The 21,751-nt window shown below is 37.9% G+C and overlaps 1 protein-coding gene across 14 annotated transcripts in view; it reads right to left on the bottom strand.

The window, feature by feature from the left end:
• Positions 1-21,751, bottom strand: part of GRIA4 (glutamate ionotropic receptor AMPA type subunit 4) — a 374,556-nt gene that overhangs the window by 62,341 nt on the left and 290,464 nt on the right. For all 14 annotated transcript variants that reach the window (XM_077893287.1, XM_077893291.1, XM_077893289.1 and 11 more), the window contains exons 7-10: positions 13,367-13,525; positions 7,915-8,082; positions 6,588-6,692; positions 836-946 (exon numbers count right to left, since the gene is read on the bottom strand). In XM_077893287.1, the coding sequence (XP_077749413.1) occupies positions 836-946; positions 6,588-6,692; positions 7,915-8,082; positions 13,367-13,525 (543 nt within the window). The remainder of the gene's footprint in view (positions 1-835; positions 947-6,587; positions 6,693-7,914; positions 8,083-13,366; positions 13,526-21,751) is intronic.

Here is a 21,751-nt window from a genome sequence, read left to right as displayed (position 1 = left end):
ACCGACTGTTGATCTCATTTGACCAGCATGGACTCTAAGGAGCATGCTTAACTTTAGAAGAGAAAAATATGTAAGATATTCTCTTACTGAAAAGGAAATTTCTTTAGGACCTCTTGAAAAAACTTTCTTAAAATTTAGAGTAGTCTTCATTTAATGATGTGTCAGAATGAAGCCATCATACTTTCCTTAATTCTCAGGGGAAGTCCAATAAATTGCATTGTGTATTTGTCATTGGTCAATGAGAAAAACAATCAGTGCAGAGCACCCTTTTCACATTAAAAATAAATATAAAACAAAATTTATTTCTAAAACATTTAGTTGTATAAGACATGCTCACTATAATCTTTACATTTATATCTCCACTATTATAAACAGACAATGCAAATCATTATCCAATGATTAAACTACTTGAAAATGATCAATTTTAACACTATTAACTATTATTACACTGATGTCTTAAAAAACATAATAACAACAATAGATGGTGTTTACTACCAGATGTTTTTATGTGACTGGTTGCTGACTTTTCATGTTCATTCTTTTGTCCTTTGGAATAATAGCATTTCATACATTTCTAACTAAAGTGTGACAGTTTCCGTTTTTAACATCTGAGCATCTTTCCAAGAACAACAGTGCAACAAAAGATAATACAAATAAAAGTACTGAATGTATTCAAAGCTCAGGACAAACCTATTCAAAGCCTCAACAGACTTGTGGACGAGAACACCCATGCCACCACTGCTATGATGCAGTTCTCACCCCATTCACCATAGCTGGAGAATTAAAACTGCCTGTGGACAAGACGGAACAGCATAAAGCATAGACCAAAACTCACCATAATTGTGGTTACAACCACTGTTCTGTTCTCAATAGCTGCTGTGTCATTGCCAAGAGTGGGTACATCTTGAATCAAGACCAATTTATCCATATCATTCCAGTAACCAACCTGCCAAACAGAGAAATTTCTTGAAAATATATTTTAGAACAGTTTTTCTCTGGTTCTTTTTGGAACCATGTAGGGTATTAATGAGCAAGCAAACAAATTTAAAAAGGAGACAAAAAGGAGGTTTTGGAATTTTTCTTAATTATGATGAGCCAGTTTTTCTGATGTTAATGATACTGCCTGGTTGTACATTTGGCAACTTTACAATTTACAATCATGAAGCAGCCAAGACACTGGGGAAGGGGATGTTTAAGAAAGAATATGGATATAGATGGAATACCATTTTATTTTATTTTATTTTTTTTTTAAATTTTTTTTAAAGTTTCAGTTTATTTTATTTATGATAGTCACACACACACACACACAGAGATAGAGGCAGAGACATAGGCAGAGGGAGAAGCAGGCTCCATGCACCGGGAGCCCGACGTGGGATTCGATCCCGAGTCTCCAGGATCGTGCCCTGGGCCAAAGGTAGGGGCCAAACCGCTGCGCCACCCAGGGATCCCTGGAATACCATTTTATGTTGATCCTCTCTTCTAGTGGGATTGACTGGCACCCTCTAAAATTAATTTACATGATTTTATCAATAATGTTTCAGGCTTTACCATAAAAGGAATATGTACAGGATATTTTTAAGCAAAAAAGACTTGCAAATTTTTAAGGCAATACAGAAATAGTTTAAGGTTTTTCATAACCTAGCCATTTGGTAAAAATCTGACCATTTCTAAAATGTTAACTACATCAGACAGTAATGAAAAACATTTTCACTTTCAAAGATTACACTTAAATTTGTATTTGTTTCATTTTTAAATCCATATATTATTATTTTTTCACTTAGAGGTGAAACAAAGTCCACTCTGTAAAATATATTAAGTACTTAGTTAAGTACTTTATAAAGTAGTAACTTCTGACAGTGTCCTAAAGGAAATTTAGGGTTCTTTGTATCATGCAGACCACTAAGTACTGGGAACAGCAGCCACTTGACTGCTCGCTCTGGGGCATGTACCTGGTGATTCTTCTTTACATGCATCTAAAAGTTTATACACACAGCAAACTTAGAGGTAGATGTTTTGTGACAGCCACTTTGGAGATGAGGACCCATCACAGCACAAAGTTATATAATCCAGAGGGGCCAGAATTCAAAACTCAGTTCCGTAGACACTGAGTCCATGCACTTCGTTGTTATATGCCACAACCTCCCTGAGTGGGTGTCCACTTAATGCAAGTCAAACTTCCTTCTCAAATTTCTGTATGCAATGGCTAAAACTCCTGTCTCCAATAAAATGCATACAATTGCTTACTGGCCTGTATTTACTATTCGTTCTAATATGTTTGGAAGTCTCTCCTGCTTCCCCCACATTTCTTAACCGTTGTGTTAGTATTTGTGAGCGTATTAGAACAAAGTAAGCATGAACATGTCAGAAAGAGGCACTAGATTATTCACGAATGTTGCATATATAATCACAGAAGAGATGGAGGAAATGAATTTTCATTAATATGGTTCTTAGTTTGATGTGAAATTATAAACATCAAGTCATGAATAGCTTAGCTTTCAAGTGTCCATATGAATCTTTTTGTAGCTAACGTTTATCTAATAACTCCGTGAAAAAATTAATTTAAAAACAAGTATGCTTTTGCAACCTACATATATCCTTATACAGCTTCTGTTCCTACATGTACTTACAAAATAAAAAACACAACATGTCGGTTGTCTCCAGTTAATTCTCCTTTCCTCATGACAGTTACAAGACATGAAAACAGGCTTTATAGCTTAGCCCTTCGTTATGAGGCAGCCCACCTCCACATCTCAGCAGCCCATCCTTGGGGAAAGGCATTTTTTCTTTATTAAGGAGTTTCCACAATAGGAAAACCACAGATTTGGGACACATCCTGAAGATCCTCGGATGTTGGCAAGACCTTGACATTTTGCATTTAAAGCAGCCTGCTGCTTCATGACTATTTACCCTGAAAAGATAAGTGATTTACGAGTGCTGACAAGTTAAACTAATAAGCAAAATTTTACCTAACTCTGTTTGCCTTATGTTTACTTGCAATTCTATGAAAGAAGCAAGCTATAGTTTGGGGTATGGGACCATTCATGCTAGATCTTCACTGGGCCAGAGACACATTGGGAAGTGAGTCAATTAGAGTGGCCAGTGATATAGGGATCACTTCCCAAAGGAAGCAATCGTAACGCGTGGATCTAGAAACTCATGTGAGACAGAGTTTCTCTCTAGTTCTTCACATTTTACAATGTACTAAGAACTTTTCCCACACCTGACCTCATCAAATCAGACAGGAAGTAGGAATTTTTCCTAGAGAAAAGAAATTGGGTAAAGGATAATTTTGTAATGCTAGAGCAAAAATATGGAAGCATTTAAGCCACTAAACTGGCAGGGATGTCAGAAAAATATTTGTCTTCTTTGGATTCCTCAAGGTGAACTGTGTGTAAATATCACCAGCCTAGGAGAGGACGTCTCTGTATTTATAGGGGACCTTGCTACAACGTCGGGACTGGGTTTAGGAGTAGCCCCTGTTCTACTCAAAGCTTGTTCCTTGGAGGGCTGATATGACCAGACCTGTCCCCTCAAAACATGGCTTAATTCCCATACCAGCCCTAAAGAGAACTCTTACGGGCTCCAGGTTTGACAATACTTCAGAGCAATCAAGAGAGTAAGCTCTTGAGCAAGTTGAGTCCTGGTGTCTACCTTACCCCCATGTCTTTTGAGCTGATCGTCCGTGGGCAGGTTCCTTGGTTTCTCTGAGCCATACTTTTTTTTTTCTTTTTTAAAATGAGAAAAAATAGGGGCATCTGGGTGGTTCAGTTCATGATCCCAGGGTCCTGGGATCAAGCCCCTTGTTGGGCTCTCCGCTCAGCTGGAAGCCTACTTCTCATCTACCTGCTTCTGCGCTTGTACATGCTTCTCTGTCTCCCTCTCCCTCCCTCCCTCCCTCCTTCCCTCCTTCCCTCTCCCCCCTCGCTGTGTGTGTCAAATCTTTAAAAAAATAAAATGAGAAAAAGATATATCTCACTTTCAGGTGTTGTGAGGATTAAATGTAAAAATGTGCATCAATTTTCCATTTCTGTGTCTGGCATATCACGGGCTCTCAATACATAAAATTTTTACACATAAAAATTCCTGAAACCATGTGCATCCAGGTGTGCGGTTCCAGGGCATTCCCTGGAGGTCACTGGGGTGGGAAGACTCCACCCCCGAGGACCTAGGACTTCAGAAAGAGCGTTCTCTTCTCCTTAATGAGTTCCTCCATCAGTGTTCCTGTTACAGAAGTCAGACAAACTGATGGGTAGACTCTGATTTTCAGAGATAGCTCCCTTGCTGGCAAGTGTTCAATTTACAAGAATGATTGCTCACTTCGCAGACATATTGCTGAGTTTCACCAGCAGAGTGTTTCTCGTGGTAGCTCATTTTTTGAGTTTAATATTCCTGACAGAATGCCCAAGTTGATCGCTGCCACAGAAAAACGAAGATGGATGAGTCTACACGATTTTACACTTCGTATTTCTTTTAAGAGTCTTAGATGGGTGTCAGCTGAGAGCGAGGACGTTCATCACTCTCCCTACTTCTTCACTTCCCCTCAAGAAAACCTTGAATCCGGTTACCACCAGGGTTGGTGGGAGGATTCACGGCCATACTCAGCTCACCTGCTATGACCACTAGTTACCCACTGACTCCTGTCTCCTTTTTACCTTATCCTTTGTTTTATAGAGAGGTCATTTTGCTTTTTTTACTTACTGTTTTGTGAAGTATGGAAATGTCTTTTGCATTTCAGAGAGCTTCTGTTTAAATGGCTAATTTTGTGAAGTCTGGTGTGTGGCAGGAAGGTGAGCCCCTCCTGCCTCTGCCTGCCAGGTGGCCGATGTGTTTAGGGGCCTGTGGGGTACTCCACCTGCTCCAGGGCTGGCACAGGGATTGGGCCCCAAATGGGCCTCCTTCTTTCTTGTTGATGGCTGGGTGCCACAGAGTGGGTCAAGTCGGGCTATACGTGGAACTCGCTACGTTTCTTCCTGGGAGCACATCTCATTTGCCGGCTGTGGGCAGGGTCCTTGGAGGTGCCCTGCTCCTGGTGGTCACCTGTCTCCTGCACCACCCCCCGTGCCCCGATCTGGGTCAGGTAGGCCATCGTGCCCCTATGTTAGCTAGTGGGCAGCCTGCGGGCTCGCTCCAGGAGATGCTCCTGAGAGGCTGAAAGCCTAGGGTTGGTTTTCACGGTAGCTCCAGGTCTCTCCTTGCATGCACCCAGAAGCACATCCCACAACACAGAGAGCCTCTGACATTTCCCCTTGTGGTTGTAACCGTCTGGCATCCTTGACTCACTTCAAGCTCTCGCTGTGTCCAGCTGCCACTTCTACCTGTCCCAATGCTAACTTCCGAGCTAACTTTAAATCCTACCTCCTCCACACAGCCTTCCTTGATCTGTTTTCCTCCAACTGCAAGCCATCTCCTCCTTTTTATAATTTCCACATGCCTTCTCTTTAGCTGCCATAAAACTTATTAACATTCTAACTTACATTCTACCCCACCAAAAAGTAAACTACTTTAGAGCAGATTCTACTTGGGTGGGATGATGATGTAGTGGTTCCAAAGACAGACACATCCGAATCCTTGGCTTCTCAGTTATGAGCCTTAGGCAAGTAATTATAACCTGCCAGACTATAATTTTCCCACTGGCAAAAGGGAGCTCATGGTACTCGCTTACAGGTGTGTTGTGAGGATTACATTACACCAAGCCGACTGTTTGGGTCACAGCAGACATTCCATAAATTTAGCTGTCATCATTACATTGTAGCAGGAAATCCTATATGAGAAAGTTTTTAAAAATAGTCAACTGTTGGGACAGAATTTTTAGATAAGGCAATTTCTCCTTGAGCATCCTAGCTAATCGTACAGAAAAGGAATGTTAAACACTACATACATTAGGTACAAAATGTCTATAGTCAATTACTGGAATGGGTTTGCAAGTTCCCATTACATCAAGTACTTTTGGAAGACCATGGAGACGCCTAGTCATGTGCTAGGATCAGCAGAGTTAATTTCCAAATCCAGGAATCGGGCCCTGGCAGCTTCCCATCCAACCTCCCCAGCCCTTCAATTAGAGTTTCTCAGGTGTTTCTGTCCTCCCACTAGCCAAGTGATGATCTTAATAATCTCATCTTCTATCTGTTCTTCTTTTGGCTCAGTGGAATGTGTTTATTTATTTCAAGAATATTTAGTCTGTTCTAAATATGCCCATGCCTTAGAAGTAGTTCCCTTTGTTCTGATGTTTTCCTAAATTATTGCATGGAGGTCAGTATGTTTCTTACCTGCAAGGTGTGCTTTCCTGCAGAGTAAATTTTGTTTTTTGGGATTCTTTTTGCTAAGTCTTCTTTTTTTTTTTTTTTTTAATATTGCTTCCACTTTGGATAAAGGATGTGTACAGTATATAAATTAGTTTGTTTCAGCATTGGCACACCATTACATATCCATTATTTGATTCAAGAATTTATTTCAGCACAGATTATAAAAAAATACAATTTGTAAATATATTTAAAAACAAACAAATGTAGAATATCCAGCTACCTTTTACCTATAAGTCTTTAAGAATGTCAAGGGCAAACTAAAGAAATGGGTTGAGTGTGGCTCACCTTTCTGGGCCCAGTGCTCTTTAGCTCAAACACATCCATTGTGTAATTGACTCTACGTCCATAGTGGTCAAACTGAACGTTCCCTGTCAGTCCTTGAATTCGAACCTATGAGTGAAAAGGAAAATCCATACATATATTCATTGGCCATTTTGCTTATAGAATCTTGACTTCATCTGCTAGGCTTATGACAACACATTGGGTATAGAACTATAAACTATACATAACTCTCTTAAAAACCATAGGGTATTTGAGCTCCTAGGAAATAATCTGAAAGATGTAAATCAAAGGGATATAAGCAATTCTGCTCTATACTTGAAAGACAAACATGATTTGTTATGTGATAAAGAATACTTCCTCAATACTAAAGTGTTGCCTATAGGAAAAGAAATATGGTTCCTTTACAGTTACTTTTCAGTTTTATCTATGTGTCCACATAATATATTAAACAGTCTTGCTGATCACACTGCATCATATTTATCCTTGAAAATATTAAAATTGAGTCCTAAGAAGTTCAAAATATAAGTATATTAAAGAAATTCAAGTGTACTTTGTTACAAATTTCCTTTTCATTTGTTTTTATTTATGATCTGAACTCACTGCATTTCAGCACATTTACATTGTTAACATTAAAAATATACTCATATTCCATTAATCATTTGAAAAATAGTGTTAGTATAACACAAACAGAGCAAAATTAACAAATTACTCAATTCGAGGTTTCAAGGCAATTTAAAGATCTACTGAGGTAGTCATTAGCACTGTTTAAAAAATGTTTCTGAAAAAAAAAATTCTAGTTCTTGTACTTTCTGGCCCCAAGATAGGCTCTACTTCCTGGAGCCCTTTGCAGTTAACTAGGCCTATGTGACTAAAATAAGTGAGTTGTAAACATATGTGATGAGTGCTACCACCGGGCCACAGCACTTAATTGCCAACTCAAAACCTTTGATAACTCAATTTCTCTTTGTGGCATTTAAGATGGTAGCTGCTCTGTCAGCCTGGATCCCTGAGTGATTATAATAAAGCAGAATACTTCTCCTAATCTAATGTATGTTTGAGTGAGAAACACTCTTGTTTGAAGCCATTGGGACTTGGGGTTGTCTACTACTGTGGTGTAACCTAGTTTACCTTGACTAAGCATCTATATAAGATATGAACAGTATTCTACTCAGTATTTTATTTAGAAATGTCTCAAAATGATATTGGCTTAATATTTTAAAATGGAAATTGTAATATATATTTATTCTCAGATAAATTATTCCATTTTCTTGAATGCACCACTTAAACAGGACTGTGAAACAAACTGCACTTAAATAACATTGTGAATTACCTGTTTGAGCGTCCTCTCCATGTCAATTCCCTGGCCCCAGGGAGCAGCAGGATTTGCCAGACAATCCCCCGCATTTCCTCTCCTTGAAATATCAATTTTTTGTCTTCTGAGATTTCGAAATGTTTCAGCCATCACAAGGACTCCATCATAAGTCAAAGCAGATGTGTACTAACAAAATGAAAGTAATTATAAGAGTGAGTCATAAAATCTTATCAATCCAGAAACAGTCTGGGGGCTCTTTCGGTTTATGACATTAAGCCCTTCCTGTGTGAAGGATAGTTAAATTACTGATAATTAATTGATTCCAGCTTCAGAAATTTCTATTATCACTTTATACAAAGACTGTATACCAAAATTTACCACTCTTATTATTATTATTTTTTTAAGTAGGCTCCATGGGCAGCTTGGAGCCCTATGTGGGGCTTAAACTCAAGACCCTGAGACCTGATCAAGATGTGAGCTGAGACCAAGGGTGGGACACTCAAGCGACTGAGCCATCCAGGGGCTCCTTTACCACTCTGAGTTTCAAAGGAGAAAACATACTCTGAAGAATAGAAATTCTAATGCACAGTTTCCATCAGCTGAGAAAAGCAAGCCCTCTTTTTGTTGTGTCTGAGTAGAAAGAGATAAAGTATAAGCAGCTAAGTGCATGACAGCCACCATCTGCCTTGTGGTCACGTGCTGCAGTTGAGTCCCAGAAGGGCAGGGATTCCTCTTCTGAAATGCCTAGCAGGGCTTCTTGAGATTTAATATGTGTTTCCTGACTTGAAGTGTCTATGTTGGTTTGGTTTCTTAGAAGAATGTGAGAATGTTTACTGCTCCTTAGACAGAAGATGTCAGAAATAGCACCTGATTTAACAGATGTGTGTGCACTGGTCACTGTGCTCTGCAGGAATGAGCATTGTTATGCCAACACCTGTTATGAGTGTTCTCAGGAGCAGTAAGTCATCCCCCTCCATTTCTACTGTAATTCAGGGCCAAAGTGAGGAAGTGAGTACACTCCACGTGCTTTCTGATGACTGCCCCTCTCTTCTCTGTGAGAAAAGACAAAGCCCTTAGGAAAAAATTACTAAGGCTATGAAAGGCAGTGAGAGGAAAAATAGAAGAAAATGTAACTTGTTTAAGCTGAAAATAAAAAGAACAGATAGTATGTATACAGTGTGAATAGGGCATGGTTTTCCTGAAGCATGGCAGAGCACAAACCGCTAATCATGAACAAAAAACCCACACGGTCTGTTTCAGGAATTCCTCATGGTTAGTTCTCTGGGAGGAACACATTCTAAGCCTGAACTAGAAGTAGTTCTGTGCTGTGGAATATGGAAGATGATCTCTTTGCCTGGCTGCTTACAAAAGAAAAAAGATCATTTGAAACTCAAATTGCAGGAAGCAAACTTGAGCAATAGGACTAGTAAGCATACTAACCGGCATTCCTGGGAAGAGAGGCTGAAATGTGGATGAGATAAAGAACATAAATCCTAAGAAAGAAACTTTTGATGGTAGAGAACCTAATTAAAAAGCTTCACCAGAAAGATGTATATGAGACATGTAAATTAACAGCCTTGCAATATATTCTTCAAAGATACAACAAAATAGACTTAAGTGTAGGCTTACATCCTCACAATTGGGATGGGGAGGCTGACAGAAATGAAGAGGCTTACTCCAGGTATGAAACCAAATAGAAAGATACTTCCTTCCCTTTATGGACCAAGCACATCTTTGAGGAGAGAAAGCTATCAAACCACTTTTTGGTTTCATTTTGTAAAGTAAGGAAATAAAAACAAGAAATAAAGTAGAAAAAAAAAGAAATAAAGTAGAACTTGCTGAAGACATAAAGGGCATGAGAAAAATGTACTGCTAGTATTTTAGGATCAAGAAAGGAAAATAAAAAGAAAAACACTGTTGCTTTTTTAATAGGGAGAAAAAAAGCTGAGAAGAGATCGCACCAAATAGCAAATGCACTTGCTGTGTTTTAAAAAGTCCATCCATTTGTATGAAACAAGTGAACTAGAAAAAAAGCAAAGATATCATACAGAGTGGAGCAGAGCAAAGCAGACAGTCGGGTAGAACAGCAAAGGTCTTTGACAAGTCATAGAGCTGAGACATGGAAAGAAGCAATAGTTTTCAAAGGATTTAATTCTCTTCCACATGTCTTACTGTGTTAAAGTCCAAGAAATCATATTTATGGGCACACGCTTTTAGATGGCATCTAGAAAATTCTTATTGAATAAATACTTCATTTTAGGGCAGGGTAAAACTAAGGTCTTGGCCAAGAGTTATTTCCTGCTTTAAGCAGTGATTGGGGTGGTGAAGTAAGTTCTGTTTACCAACGTCTCTAGATAACAAGACAGAGTTTGGCAGAGTCATGGCATAGCACTGAGAGTCTGGGCTTTGAGAAGAAAGAACTCCATGAATTCTAACTCTACTACTCATGTTTTTTTCGGGATATGTACATTTTCCAGCTTTGGAACACAAAACAGAGCAAAACCAAACCAAAAGAGATAATAGTGACTATTTTCTGTGCTGGTTGCAAGGATGAAATATCATTATCTGAGAGCTCTTTGAAACATGTGCTGGACACTGGCTTGGAATGGCAAGGACAAAAAGCTGTGTCACAGATGGTTACTGCTCCAAAGGAGGTTAGAGAAGTGGAACATAAAGTCCACAAAAAAATTATGTGAAGTCCTTGGTGAGAATGACACAGTCAAATATTATGGAGATTACACAGCAGAACAGGCTCATATTTATTGGAAAACAAAGAAAGGGCTTTGTAGAGAAAGTAGAATGTGAGATAAACGCTTAGCAGGTGGTTGGATTTGATGGAAATGACGTGGAGGACAGTGGAGGTCAAAGCAGGAGCACAGGGACTGGTAAAGAGGGAGGCATTTAGGGCAGGTCCTTTTGGCTGGACAGAAAGGGAGTGCAAGCACATCTAATGGACTTGCTAGGCCTGTATTGTAGAACACCTTTATTCTCGAAGATTTCATTTTCTTTAGGGCAGGGGGTGACAGATCAGAAATCACATTTTACATCTTTGACACAACACCAAAAAGATCAAGTACAATTCAATTATGTACATTTGATCCTCTTTATTCATGGATCCTGTATTCATAAATTTGTCTACTTGCTAAAATTTGTTTGTGACCCCCAAATCAACACTCACAGTGGGTCATTTGCAAACGTGTGTAGAGTGGTGAAACATTTGATTCACACAACACACACACACACACACACACACACACATACACCCAGCTGTAATCAAGCAAGGCGACACTGCCTTCTTGTTTTAGGTCTCCTACTGTAAACAAGAGGCCTTTTGTGGTCTATTTACTGCCAGATATCTCCAAAGTGATTTGCTTTTTTCTGATGGTTTCACTTTTTAAAATGACCCAAAAGTGTAGTTATGCTGTCCTGTGAACCTCAATGTGAGAAAGCTGTGATGTATCTTCTGGAGAAAACACATGTGTTGGATAAGCCCTGTTGAGGCATGAGTTACAGGGCTGCTGGGTATGAATTCCGCAATGCATTAAATAAGGTGTCTTTAAACAGACTTAAAACAATGTTACATGTTATGTCTTGATCACTTGACAAAAATATTATGACCAGAGGCTTGCAGGAACCTAACCTTGTATTTCCCTTAGGAGCAAGGGTTAAGCATTCACTCAGTGTTCACAGCAACTTTATAGAGCATAGCTAAAATAAATAATAAGAATAGGCTGTGTATATTTGTGAAGTGGCTAATAAGTGCCTAGCATCATGCTAAGAGCTGTGAAAGATGAGAAAATGATGTATTTACATATAAAACAAAGCACCTCCTGCTGTGGCACAGATAAGTCTAGTTGGAGGTTATCAAACAGGAGACATTGGGATGGCTAAAGGTAAGATAGGCAAGGAATGACCACTCTGGTGAGCCTAGAAGGAAGGACCACAGCCAATACTCTGACCACATGGTGATACTGTCACTGAGATGAAAAGTATTCACATGGAGCTACAAAATACTGTCAAGAAGTTTGAGGCCCGTTGCAGACCCTAAAAGCTCAAAGGGTTACAAGATCTTAGAAAGGTGGTTTGTAGAAGAAAGGCTGACATAAATGATGGTCTGACAACAGATGTGAGGAAGGAAGAGCACAATTGTTCAGCAGGAGGAGCAGAAGGGCAAGGAAGTCTCTGTATACATGACAACAGGATGGCAAACTGGCCAGATTAGAAATGAATTCAAAAGGAAGCTTAATGATCTTCTCTCTGTACACTAACTTTGGGATGATTTATCTCTGAACCTGCTTTATTAAAGGCTAAGAGACTTCTCAAGGTTCTTTTAACCTTGGGGGTGATTTGCATCTTGAAAATATTTTGGCTTTTTAATACACTCTCACATGTATTATCTAAGGATGAAAGGTGGTATAATATACTGGACAGTGCACTTGTCTAAGACTCAGGAAGCATGTGATTCAATTCTGGGCATCCTGCAAACTCAGAGACAGCCCATTAACAGACCCATTTAATAATCTGAATTTTTAATCTGTAAAATCAGACAGTTGGATTACAGTGCTCGATACATAGTGGATGCTCAGTAAATTCTCTGTTTTGAAATTTCACAAATCTACAGACTAGTGAAGATGGTATGGCTAGCCAAATTGCTGTTACTACAGAGGGGAACTGGGGCTAGTGGGGAAAGTGTTAACACTAGAAAACAAAAGAAATGAGGCTATTTACCTCTCAATCATAGTTTTCTAGGCTTGAATTTCCAAACTACATTTGAAAACTTTTTAATAGAAAATAATGTCACTGAAGAAGCAATAAACATTGAGAATGAGAATACTTTATTATGTAAGAGTTCAAAACCACCAAGTTGGAGTTTGTGAAACATTTTATCATTATTTACATAATATCTAAGGAAGTTGTCTATCTTCCCAGGTGAGGAAAAAATGGGCTATGATGAGAAGTTTCTTTTGTGAGTACCAATAACATACTTCTGCGGTGTGAACCAGAGAAAAATGAAACAACCTGACCTTTTTACTGTTAGTTTGAAAGACAAATTTTGCAGAAGCTTATACATTTTACATTTCTCCCAACTTCTCTCCTCATTATAAATGACTTTGCAAATATAGTTTTTGTCTAATGGTGGTTTTTTGATGTGCTAATTACCGATGTTTGCTTACATTGAAATATTTAGTCAATGAAACACTGTTTTAACATTGTTTCTTCATGGAAATCTCTATGCAAAGTAATAATAATGATAAGAGTAAACTACCTGAGCTAATGGCTAACAGCTCTGCTCTTAACATATAAAAGTTAGAAATTACTAAAGGCTTGAGTAGTGCAGTGATAGTGACAAAATGCTTCTGCCCTACACTATGCTATGCCGACAAAAAATGACTGCAACAACTGCATGATGAAGTTTCTACCCTAAAATTTAAAAACATTAAAAACATATAAGATCGAAACAAACACATACTTTTGGAGGAGTCTCAGATCCTGGATACTCTCTCTGGTCTAGTTTCTTCCAGCGATCCATTAGTTTGGTTACCATAGGTGTGTTAAAATCGACCAACTGGAATCCTGTAACATTGGCTCCACCGTGTATAAATCTCTCAAGAGAAATATCCTTGAATCCCTATAGAAATCAATATGACAGTTTGTTAACAGTTCATTGGTCTACATTTCAGCTCTTCAATGGTAACATAAGTTAATAATAAACATGTATATCTATTTAGATTTCTAATAAAACAATGGCTGGAAACAGGAAGGGTTCAATTACGCCAATTTGGCTGTTAAATTCTGCCATCCACAATCTAATACATGAGAAAAGGATAAAAATACTTCCAATTCAATTCAATTTAACAAGTATTTCTTGAATGCCTCTGAATGCCTTTTATGAAGCATGGAGGGGGATACAGGAGATGAAAATGATAACATCAAAAAACCTCCTGTTGAGGGCATAATTGCCCTTTGATATAGATGTGTAGAAATGTGTCTTATGTGAAGGGAATATCAAGGTTTTATGATACTTTGAGACTGTGATGGGTAGCACTTTTTAAAGGGGGTTCAGTTTAATTACAAAGTGATCTAAAAGCAGACAGAGCCAATCATTTGAGCCAGGGCGAGTAAAAGACTTGATTATATGAGTCACTACAACCCTCCAAGTCCTGGGACATACTAATGGGAGAGAAGAGAGCAAGACAGGCCATTCATAGACTTCTTTGTGGTGGGAAACAAGATGGTGTTTACCAGGTAGGCTGAGGGAGCTCTGAGGGAAGTGTCCTCTCTCAGTGCACAGGTAGTTACCTGAGTTTCAAAAATTTTGGAAAGTCATTTCCTTCCTCTCACCTTCCCTCCCTACCTCCCTTTTCTTCCTCAATCTCTATCATTTAATTTTTTTTATACCCAGCCCATTTTTTTTCTGCTAAGTATTTAAGGTACCTTACAAAAATAAACACTCAATACAAAGTGTAAAACAATTAGGCAATTTCAAGAAGAGGGAAGAAAACCTATTAGGAATGCAAATTAATAAAACCAAAGATATTGGCTCAGAGAAAAGTAGCCTCCCCCTCAACACAAACACATGTACACAAGTGGTTATGAGTTTCTAGCATCTGTATTTGCTTTCTTCCTGGTTTTCTCTTAGTATTTAATAAAGTTTTTTAAATTCTATTTTAAAAATATTTTATTTATTTATTTATTCATGAAAGACACAGAGAGAGGCAGAGGCATAGGTAGAGAGAGAAGTAGACTCCCCACTGAGCAGGGAGCCCAATGTGGGGCTCGATCTCAGGACCCTTGGGATCATGATTTGAGCCAAAGGCAGATGCTTAATCAACTGAGCCACCGAGATGCCCCAATTTCTTTTTTTTTTAAATGTGAATTTGATTGAACTGTGTTGAGTGAACTAAGGGAAAGTTCTGTTTATCTGTCTATTTATTTTTTGGCAAAAGTAAAATATGCAGCAGTGACCATGCAGTTGCAACAAGAATCAGTGCATCAATCAGAGAGAACAGACACATTCTTCCTGAATGTGTCTCAGCCTTAATTTTGAAAACCTCTGTGTTTTTTGTTTATAACAAAGCAGGTTATATATGCACACTGCTGTTTGACTAAGAAAAAACAGATGAATCTACTGACAGCTAAGCAAAGTTACTATCCAAAGCCCCAGGACTGTGTATTTATAGCTAATATTGATGCTGGGCTTATTACAGGTTGGGCACTGTGCTGAGCACTTTATACAGATTATGTAGTTTGGTTTTCATAAGATTGAGAGATACATCTTGTTATTAGACTTATCTTACAAATAAGGAAACCAAGGCTCAGTAGATTAAAGAAACACTATTGAAGATCACCCAGCAAACACATGATGACTTTGCATGGGCCTTTATCACCCTGCACTCCTGTGGATTCTTACACAGGTGTGTGTGTGTTTAATTTTGGGATTTATCAACAATGTTCCAAGGAGAGGGAGGGTAGTGGTGTCGAAAACAGTCCAGGCTCTGAATCCACCTCTGTAACTTTCTGGCTATAGGTGTCTGACATGCAAAACAGGAATGACAACGCTAACATCGCTAGCAGATCTGGTTTGAATTCAGTCGGTGATAGCTGTTATTAATTAAACCCCTCAACAAATATTTATCTCCTGCCTATTATGTGCTAACTAATTTGACAGCTCATCAGTAACATTCTCATTTCACTGGGAAAAAGACTAGACACCAGAAAGCAAATCTATGTTTTTGAAATGGGAAAAACACTGTCCATCAATCTCTAGCTGGTAAAATGTCAGCTGAACATTTGTTTGCTTCTACGAAAAGATAGGGCAGAGCCACGGGCACACACACACACACACACACACACACACACACCACCACCACCACCAACAACAACAACAAAACAGTTTTCCAAAAGCCACAGTGATTCAAGTATTGCATTAGTTGCTAATTGATGACATTATTAGTTTCTTTCAGTGGTGGCTGAAAGACCTGTCACGTTTTCTTTCGCAGCATCAACTACAGCTGCAAGACACACAGCCAAAGCTGAGCCTCAGAGAAGCCATCTGATGGAAAGTCTCACTGATGAATAACAGTCTACATTTCTCTAAATCCATCCTGCTATGCTGAGCATGAAGGACAAAATATTACCGCCTCTGCTTCTTTCAGTTCTGACCTGAATGAGGGCTGGGTGGCTCCGTTAATATTAACGATGTCTGTCTGAGTCCAGGTGATATTTTTTCTTTCATAGTCTTTAAAATAGTTTTATAGAGAAGACTAATAGGATCTAGACTGTGAAGTAATTTTCTTGGGAACCTTGGTACCTATGGAGACTTCAGTGTTTACCTAGAAAGTATAGTGGAACCGAAGGTTCTAGGAGACACTAGACAGGACAGCGTTTCGTCATAAGATTGTAACTCTACAGTATTTGTGTGTGTGTGTGTGTGTGTGTGTGTGTGTGTGTGTGTGTGTGAAATCTGGGGTTAGTAACTAAGTAAACAGTATATATTCTCTCTCTCTAATATACTGACATCCTAAGGAAATATTAACTTCCAACTTGGTTTTCCTTTTAATTTTCATGGACAGCTGATACATCCTCTGAGGGTAAAAAAGCAAAAGGAAATTTTAAAATGGCAGGTCTTCAGATATCTTGCTGAATCTGTAGGTTCATCACATCACAGGTGCTTAATAAATGCTCGTCCTGTAGGATTTGTCGAATTCTGATTACATTTCTGCAGTTTTGTATAAATCATATTGAGGAGGCTCGGTGCAGTTAACAGAAGGGCTGCCAAGTAGAATGGGAGAGATTTCCTTTTAACATCTTTTAAAAACAAGGTAGTTAAGAAATTGAAAGTATCCCTTTTTGGTGATCAAGTATGTAGATGGTGGAATCAGACATGCTCAATGCAGAAAAGTTAAAAAATACAGTGTGCACTAAGAAAAAGATAAAACATTGTCTTCACATTCATGGAATCGGGAGTGGGGTTGTTGTCCATGAGTAAAAACGTGCTAGTTTGCAAACAGGGAACTAAGTTCTAGGCTATATTCTGACATCAACCAGGCACCTACACCTGGAAAAGTCACTTTACTCTCTGCATCTGAACTTCCTTACCTTCTAAATGAGGCATGGATGGTGTGCATGTCTGTGTGTGAGGTGAGCTAAGGGACAGGTAAGCAATAGCTTTGGTTAATCTTTAATGATATACCCTGATCATTCCATAATTTTATACTACTCCATGAAAGAGCCAGGTGTTTTCCTAGATGTAAATGGAATGCATTTTTTTAAAAATCAAAAATCTAAATGAGAGCAAGATTTTAAGAATTCGTGGTGCAGGTGCGACGATGCCAACAGTTTCTTATTGCTCTTGGTGGACATATTTAAATACTCTGCTGGAGGAGGGCTGAAGGAAGCTCTGAATACAAATACAGAGAATGTCTGTAAGACCAGATCCCCCTCAAAGTAGGTAGAGGAAATATTTAAATGAATGCTCACTCTGTCGCTACACCAGGTAGTTACTCATACTGATTTTATTTATTTATTTAATGTATTTGTTCTTTGTAACCAGACAGGACAGCATTTCAATCTTGCTACTGAGATAGAGGATCCATGAGATCTTGAGTAAATCACACTGAACCCCATTTTGCAGTATATAGAATAAACATCTATGTTGAGGGTTAATTAGAACAATTATAGCAACGAAATAAACATTGATGACATAAGCTGCATGCAGGAGGATACGGGAGCCCTTCAACAAAGAAAGAGGGTAGGGGCACTCTATATAAGGTCAAAAAAGACATTGTTTCTTCCTTTAATGAGCTTGCAATGTGCTGGTAATGTCTTAGTTTGCAGCTGGGCCACAGGAGGGTGGATAATACCTGGTACAGAGGACGGATAAAATAATGATTTCATAAATGAAAAAAAATAAAAGCATTTTATATTATTGGTATATGGAGTGATCTGTGAGCCCAGAAGAGGCAAGATCAGATGAAGTACACAGGACAGCTTTCTGGAAGGAGTGACTGCTCATTAGAATTGGGTGGACTAAGGACTGCCTCCCTGGGAGACAAAGCCAAAGCTGCAAAGATAAAAGAGGTATCAGGTGTCTGGGCATGAGTCTGGTTTCAGGAAGGGGCATGTGCCAGGTGGAGCGAGAGCAAGGGGCTGAGGTTAAGAAAGACAATAGTGTCAATACTTCACCCTGAAGGATGTTCACAGCGCGGTAGGTAGATTTAGAATGCTTCTTCTGGTAGGAGGTGGTGACAATGGCAGTGTGTCATTTTGAGAACTACAGGAAGTTTTATGGAGAAGTGAGAGGGACAATTATTAGCAGGTAGGGTTGGTTGGAGAGATCTCAGGGTCTTTCCCTTTTAGAAAGCTCCTTTTACTGCATTTGCAGCCTAGAGCCAAAGAAATAATTTAAGCTGGGAAATGATATGATCGTACCTGTCTTAAAAAAAAACACACACACACAATAAAAAAAACCCGGGAGCAAAGCAAACAAAGAACTGGAAACGAGGAAGTCTAGGGGAAAATATGAAAGCAATTTTCTTACTTAAATCTCTGAAAAACAAATGATACTGAACCAACAGCTAATGTTTTCCTGCCTGTAAGTATCTTGGAAATTTCTAGAACAGAGCTTAATCTAATAAGATACCATGTGCTTTCACCAGTACCTCTAGATGGCAGTGATAGTAGAGAGAAATTTCCAGAATCTAGGAGGGGCATGTCCATTCACCTATACAGCAGGCACAGCTCATGCTATTTAGATGGTGCCAACTCTGAGTGGGTCTTCTTGGATGCCCAGCAGGCTGAAGTTTGAGTAATAAAGGAAAGGGATCCTCATTTCTTTCTGCCTGGCTGGAGGTGAGATCCTAGCACACTGCAGTAGTAGCAAAGGGGACTAGAGGAACACGGAAAACATCCATCCGTTCCCTTTTCATCAAAATAGAAGGATGCGTGAGATTGAATCACAGTTAATTGAAGATGATAAATTTAACTGATGGATAATGAAAAGACAGTTTTAAGTACTGCTGATGAACTTTCACAACCCATTTGCATCTTTACTCATAATGAAACAGAATATTATTTTATTTAAATATGTGGAATCTGCCTTTGATATTTCAGGGAAAGAATTTAATGGCCATTAAGAAGCCCGTATTTCTGAGACATTACTTGTTTTCTGTCTTGGTATAGAGGATTATCATTTTAAAAGAATCCAAAAAAAAAAAATATCCATAATGAAATTTGGCTTCTCTGTGGAGTTAACCTTGCTTAAATAATGGAGATCCTTCATTTTGCAAAAATGTGTGTCTGTAAATTCATGATATATTTTATGGACCACATATTGATGTCAGATGTCTGCCTCGCTTCATTCTTCTCTTTTTGGTAAATATGAGTTGACCTTCATATCCTCTGCTTTCTTTTTCAACATTATGACTACGGAATATTTTAAAGTGTCTGGACTATTTTCATAACTAATGAAAGTGGTTATTTTAGAAATCAGGTTTTGCTACTACTAAATCAATCTTTTCTTCAATCTTATTGAGGTATCACTGACAAGTGCAGTTGTAGTATATCTAAAGCGTACAATGCGATGATTTGATGTATGTGTACCTCGTGGGAGGGTTCCCATCATTGAGTTAATTAATATATCCATCACCTCACATGTTTACCTTTTTATTTTATCTTTCCAGGAGAACCTTTAAGTTCTACTCTCTTAGCAAATTTCAGTTACATAATACAGTATTATAAACTACAGCCACCATGTTACATATTAGATTCTAAGATCATATTCACCTTGTAATTGAAAGTTTGTACCCTTCTACCAACTTCTTTCTATGTTCCCCACTCTCCAGCTCCTGGTAAGCAACACTATGTTCTCTAGGAGTTAATCTCTGAGTAAGATTTCTTTAAAAAATTCCCAAGTAAGTGATACCACACAGTATTTGTCTTAATCTTTTTTCATTTAGATTATGCCATCTTGGCTCATCCTTGTTGCCAGAATGGCAGAATTTCTTTATTTCTTATGACTGATTATATATATATGTGTATATATATATATGAATAAATATATGAATATCTATATATATATGAATAGATAGTATGTATATATATATACACTATCTATTCATCTGTTGGTGAACACTTAGGCTGTTTCTATACCATGGCTGTTGTGAATAATGCTACAGTGAACAGTATAGATACCTTTTTGATATAATGATTTTTTTCCTTGTGGATATATACCTAGAAGTTGGATTGCTGGATGACATGGTAGTTCTATTTTTAATTTTGTTTTTTAATATTGTTTTCCATATGGGCTACATTGGTTCACATTTCTACCAAATGCACAGGGGTTCCCATTTTTCTACATCCTTACCAGTATTTGGTTCTCTTTTGTCTTTTAGGTAATAGCCATGCTAACAGGTGTGAGCTAATATCTCATTGTGGCTTTGATTAGCATTTCCCTCATGATTAGTGATGTTGAGCACCTTTTCATGTACTGTTGACCATCTGTGTTTTTTTTTCTTTTTGTTAAAATAGTCCTTTGTCCATTTTTAAATTGAGGTATTGGGTTGTTTTTTTGTTTGTTTTGTTTTGCTATTGAGCTGTAAAACTTCCTTCTATATTTTGGATATTAACCCCTATTTTGGATATGTGGTTTGCAAATATTTTCTCCCATTCTGTATGTTGCCTTTTCATTTTGTTGATGGCTTCCTTTGCTAGGTAAAAGCTTTTTAGTTTGTTGTGGTCCTACTAGTTTATTTTTGCTTTTTATTGCTGTGCCTTTAGAGTCAAATCCAAAAACAAAATTGCTAAGATCAATGTCAAGGGGATTACCTTCTAGGTTTTTTCCTAGGAGTTTTACAGTTTTAGGTCTTATGTTGAAAAATATACTCACCTTTGAATTAGTTTTTATGTATGATATAAGGGCCCAGTTCCATTCTTTTGCATGTGAATATTTAATTTTTGCAACAGCACTTATTGAAGAGACTCTTCTTTTCCCATAGTATATTCTGGGCTCTTTTGATGAAAGTTAATTGACCATGTGTGCCAGGGTGTATTCATGGGCTCTATATTCTGTTCCACTATCTGTGTGTCTATTTTCATTGCAATACCATACTGCTTTGATTATCATAGCTTGGTGATTTAGTTTGAATCAGGTGTGATGCCTCCAGCTTTGTTCTTCTTTCTCAAGACTGCTTTAGCCATTTGGGATCTTTTGTGGCTCCATACAAGTTTTAGGATTGTTTTTTCTATATTTATGAAATATGCTATTTTAAATAGCATATTTTTATGCATTGAATCTATATACTGCTTTGGCTAGTATGGACATTTTAACAATATTAATACTCTCATTCTATGAACACACAATATTTTTCCAATTATCTGTGTCTTCTTCATCCATATCTTAGAGTTTTCACTGCACAGATCTTTCATCTCCTAGGTTATATTTATTCCTAAGTATTTATATTGTTTTTAATGCTTTTGTAAATAAGACTGTTTTCTTAATTTTTCTTTCTGATAGTTTTTGGTTACTCTATAGAAACATAGCTGATTTTTGTATATTGATTTTGTATTCTAAAACTTCAATGAAGTGATTTATTCTAATAGTTTTTTTGTGAAATCATTAAAGTTTTCTATATATGCAATATTTCTATATAATATTTTGTATCATCAGTATACATTTCTATACAATATTTTGTATCATCTACAAACGGAGACAACTTTATGTCTTCCTTTCCAATTTGGGTGTATTTTACTGGGACATCCAGTACTATATTGAAAAACAGTGGCAGCAGTGGACATTCTCATCCGATTCCCAACTGTAGTGGAAAATCTTTCATAGCTTTTCAAAATTGGGTATTAT

Source organism: Canis aureus, chromosome 3, assembly GCF_053574225.1.
Source record: "Canis aureus isolate CA01 chromosome 3, VMU_Caureus_v.1.0, whole genome shotgun sequence".
Lineage (NCBI taxonomy): Eukaryota > Metazoa > Chordata > Mammalia > Carnivora > Canidae > Canis > Canis aureus.
The sequence above is the reverse complement of the archived record's forward strand: the minus strand, read 5'-3'. Positions and strand labels throughout refer to the sequence as shown.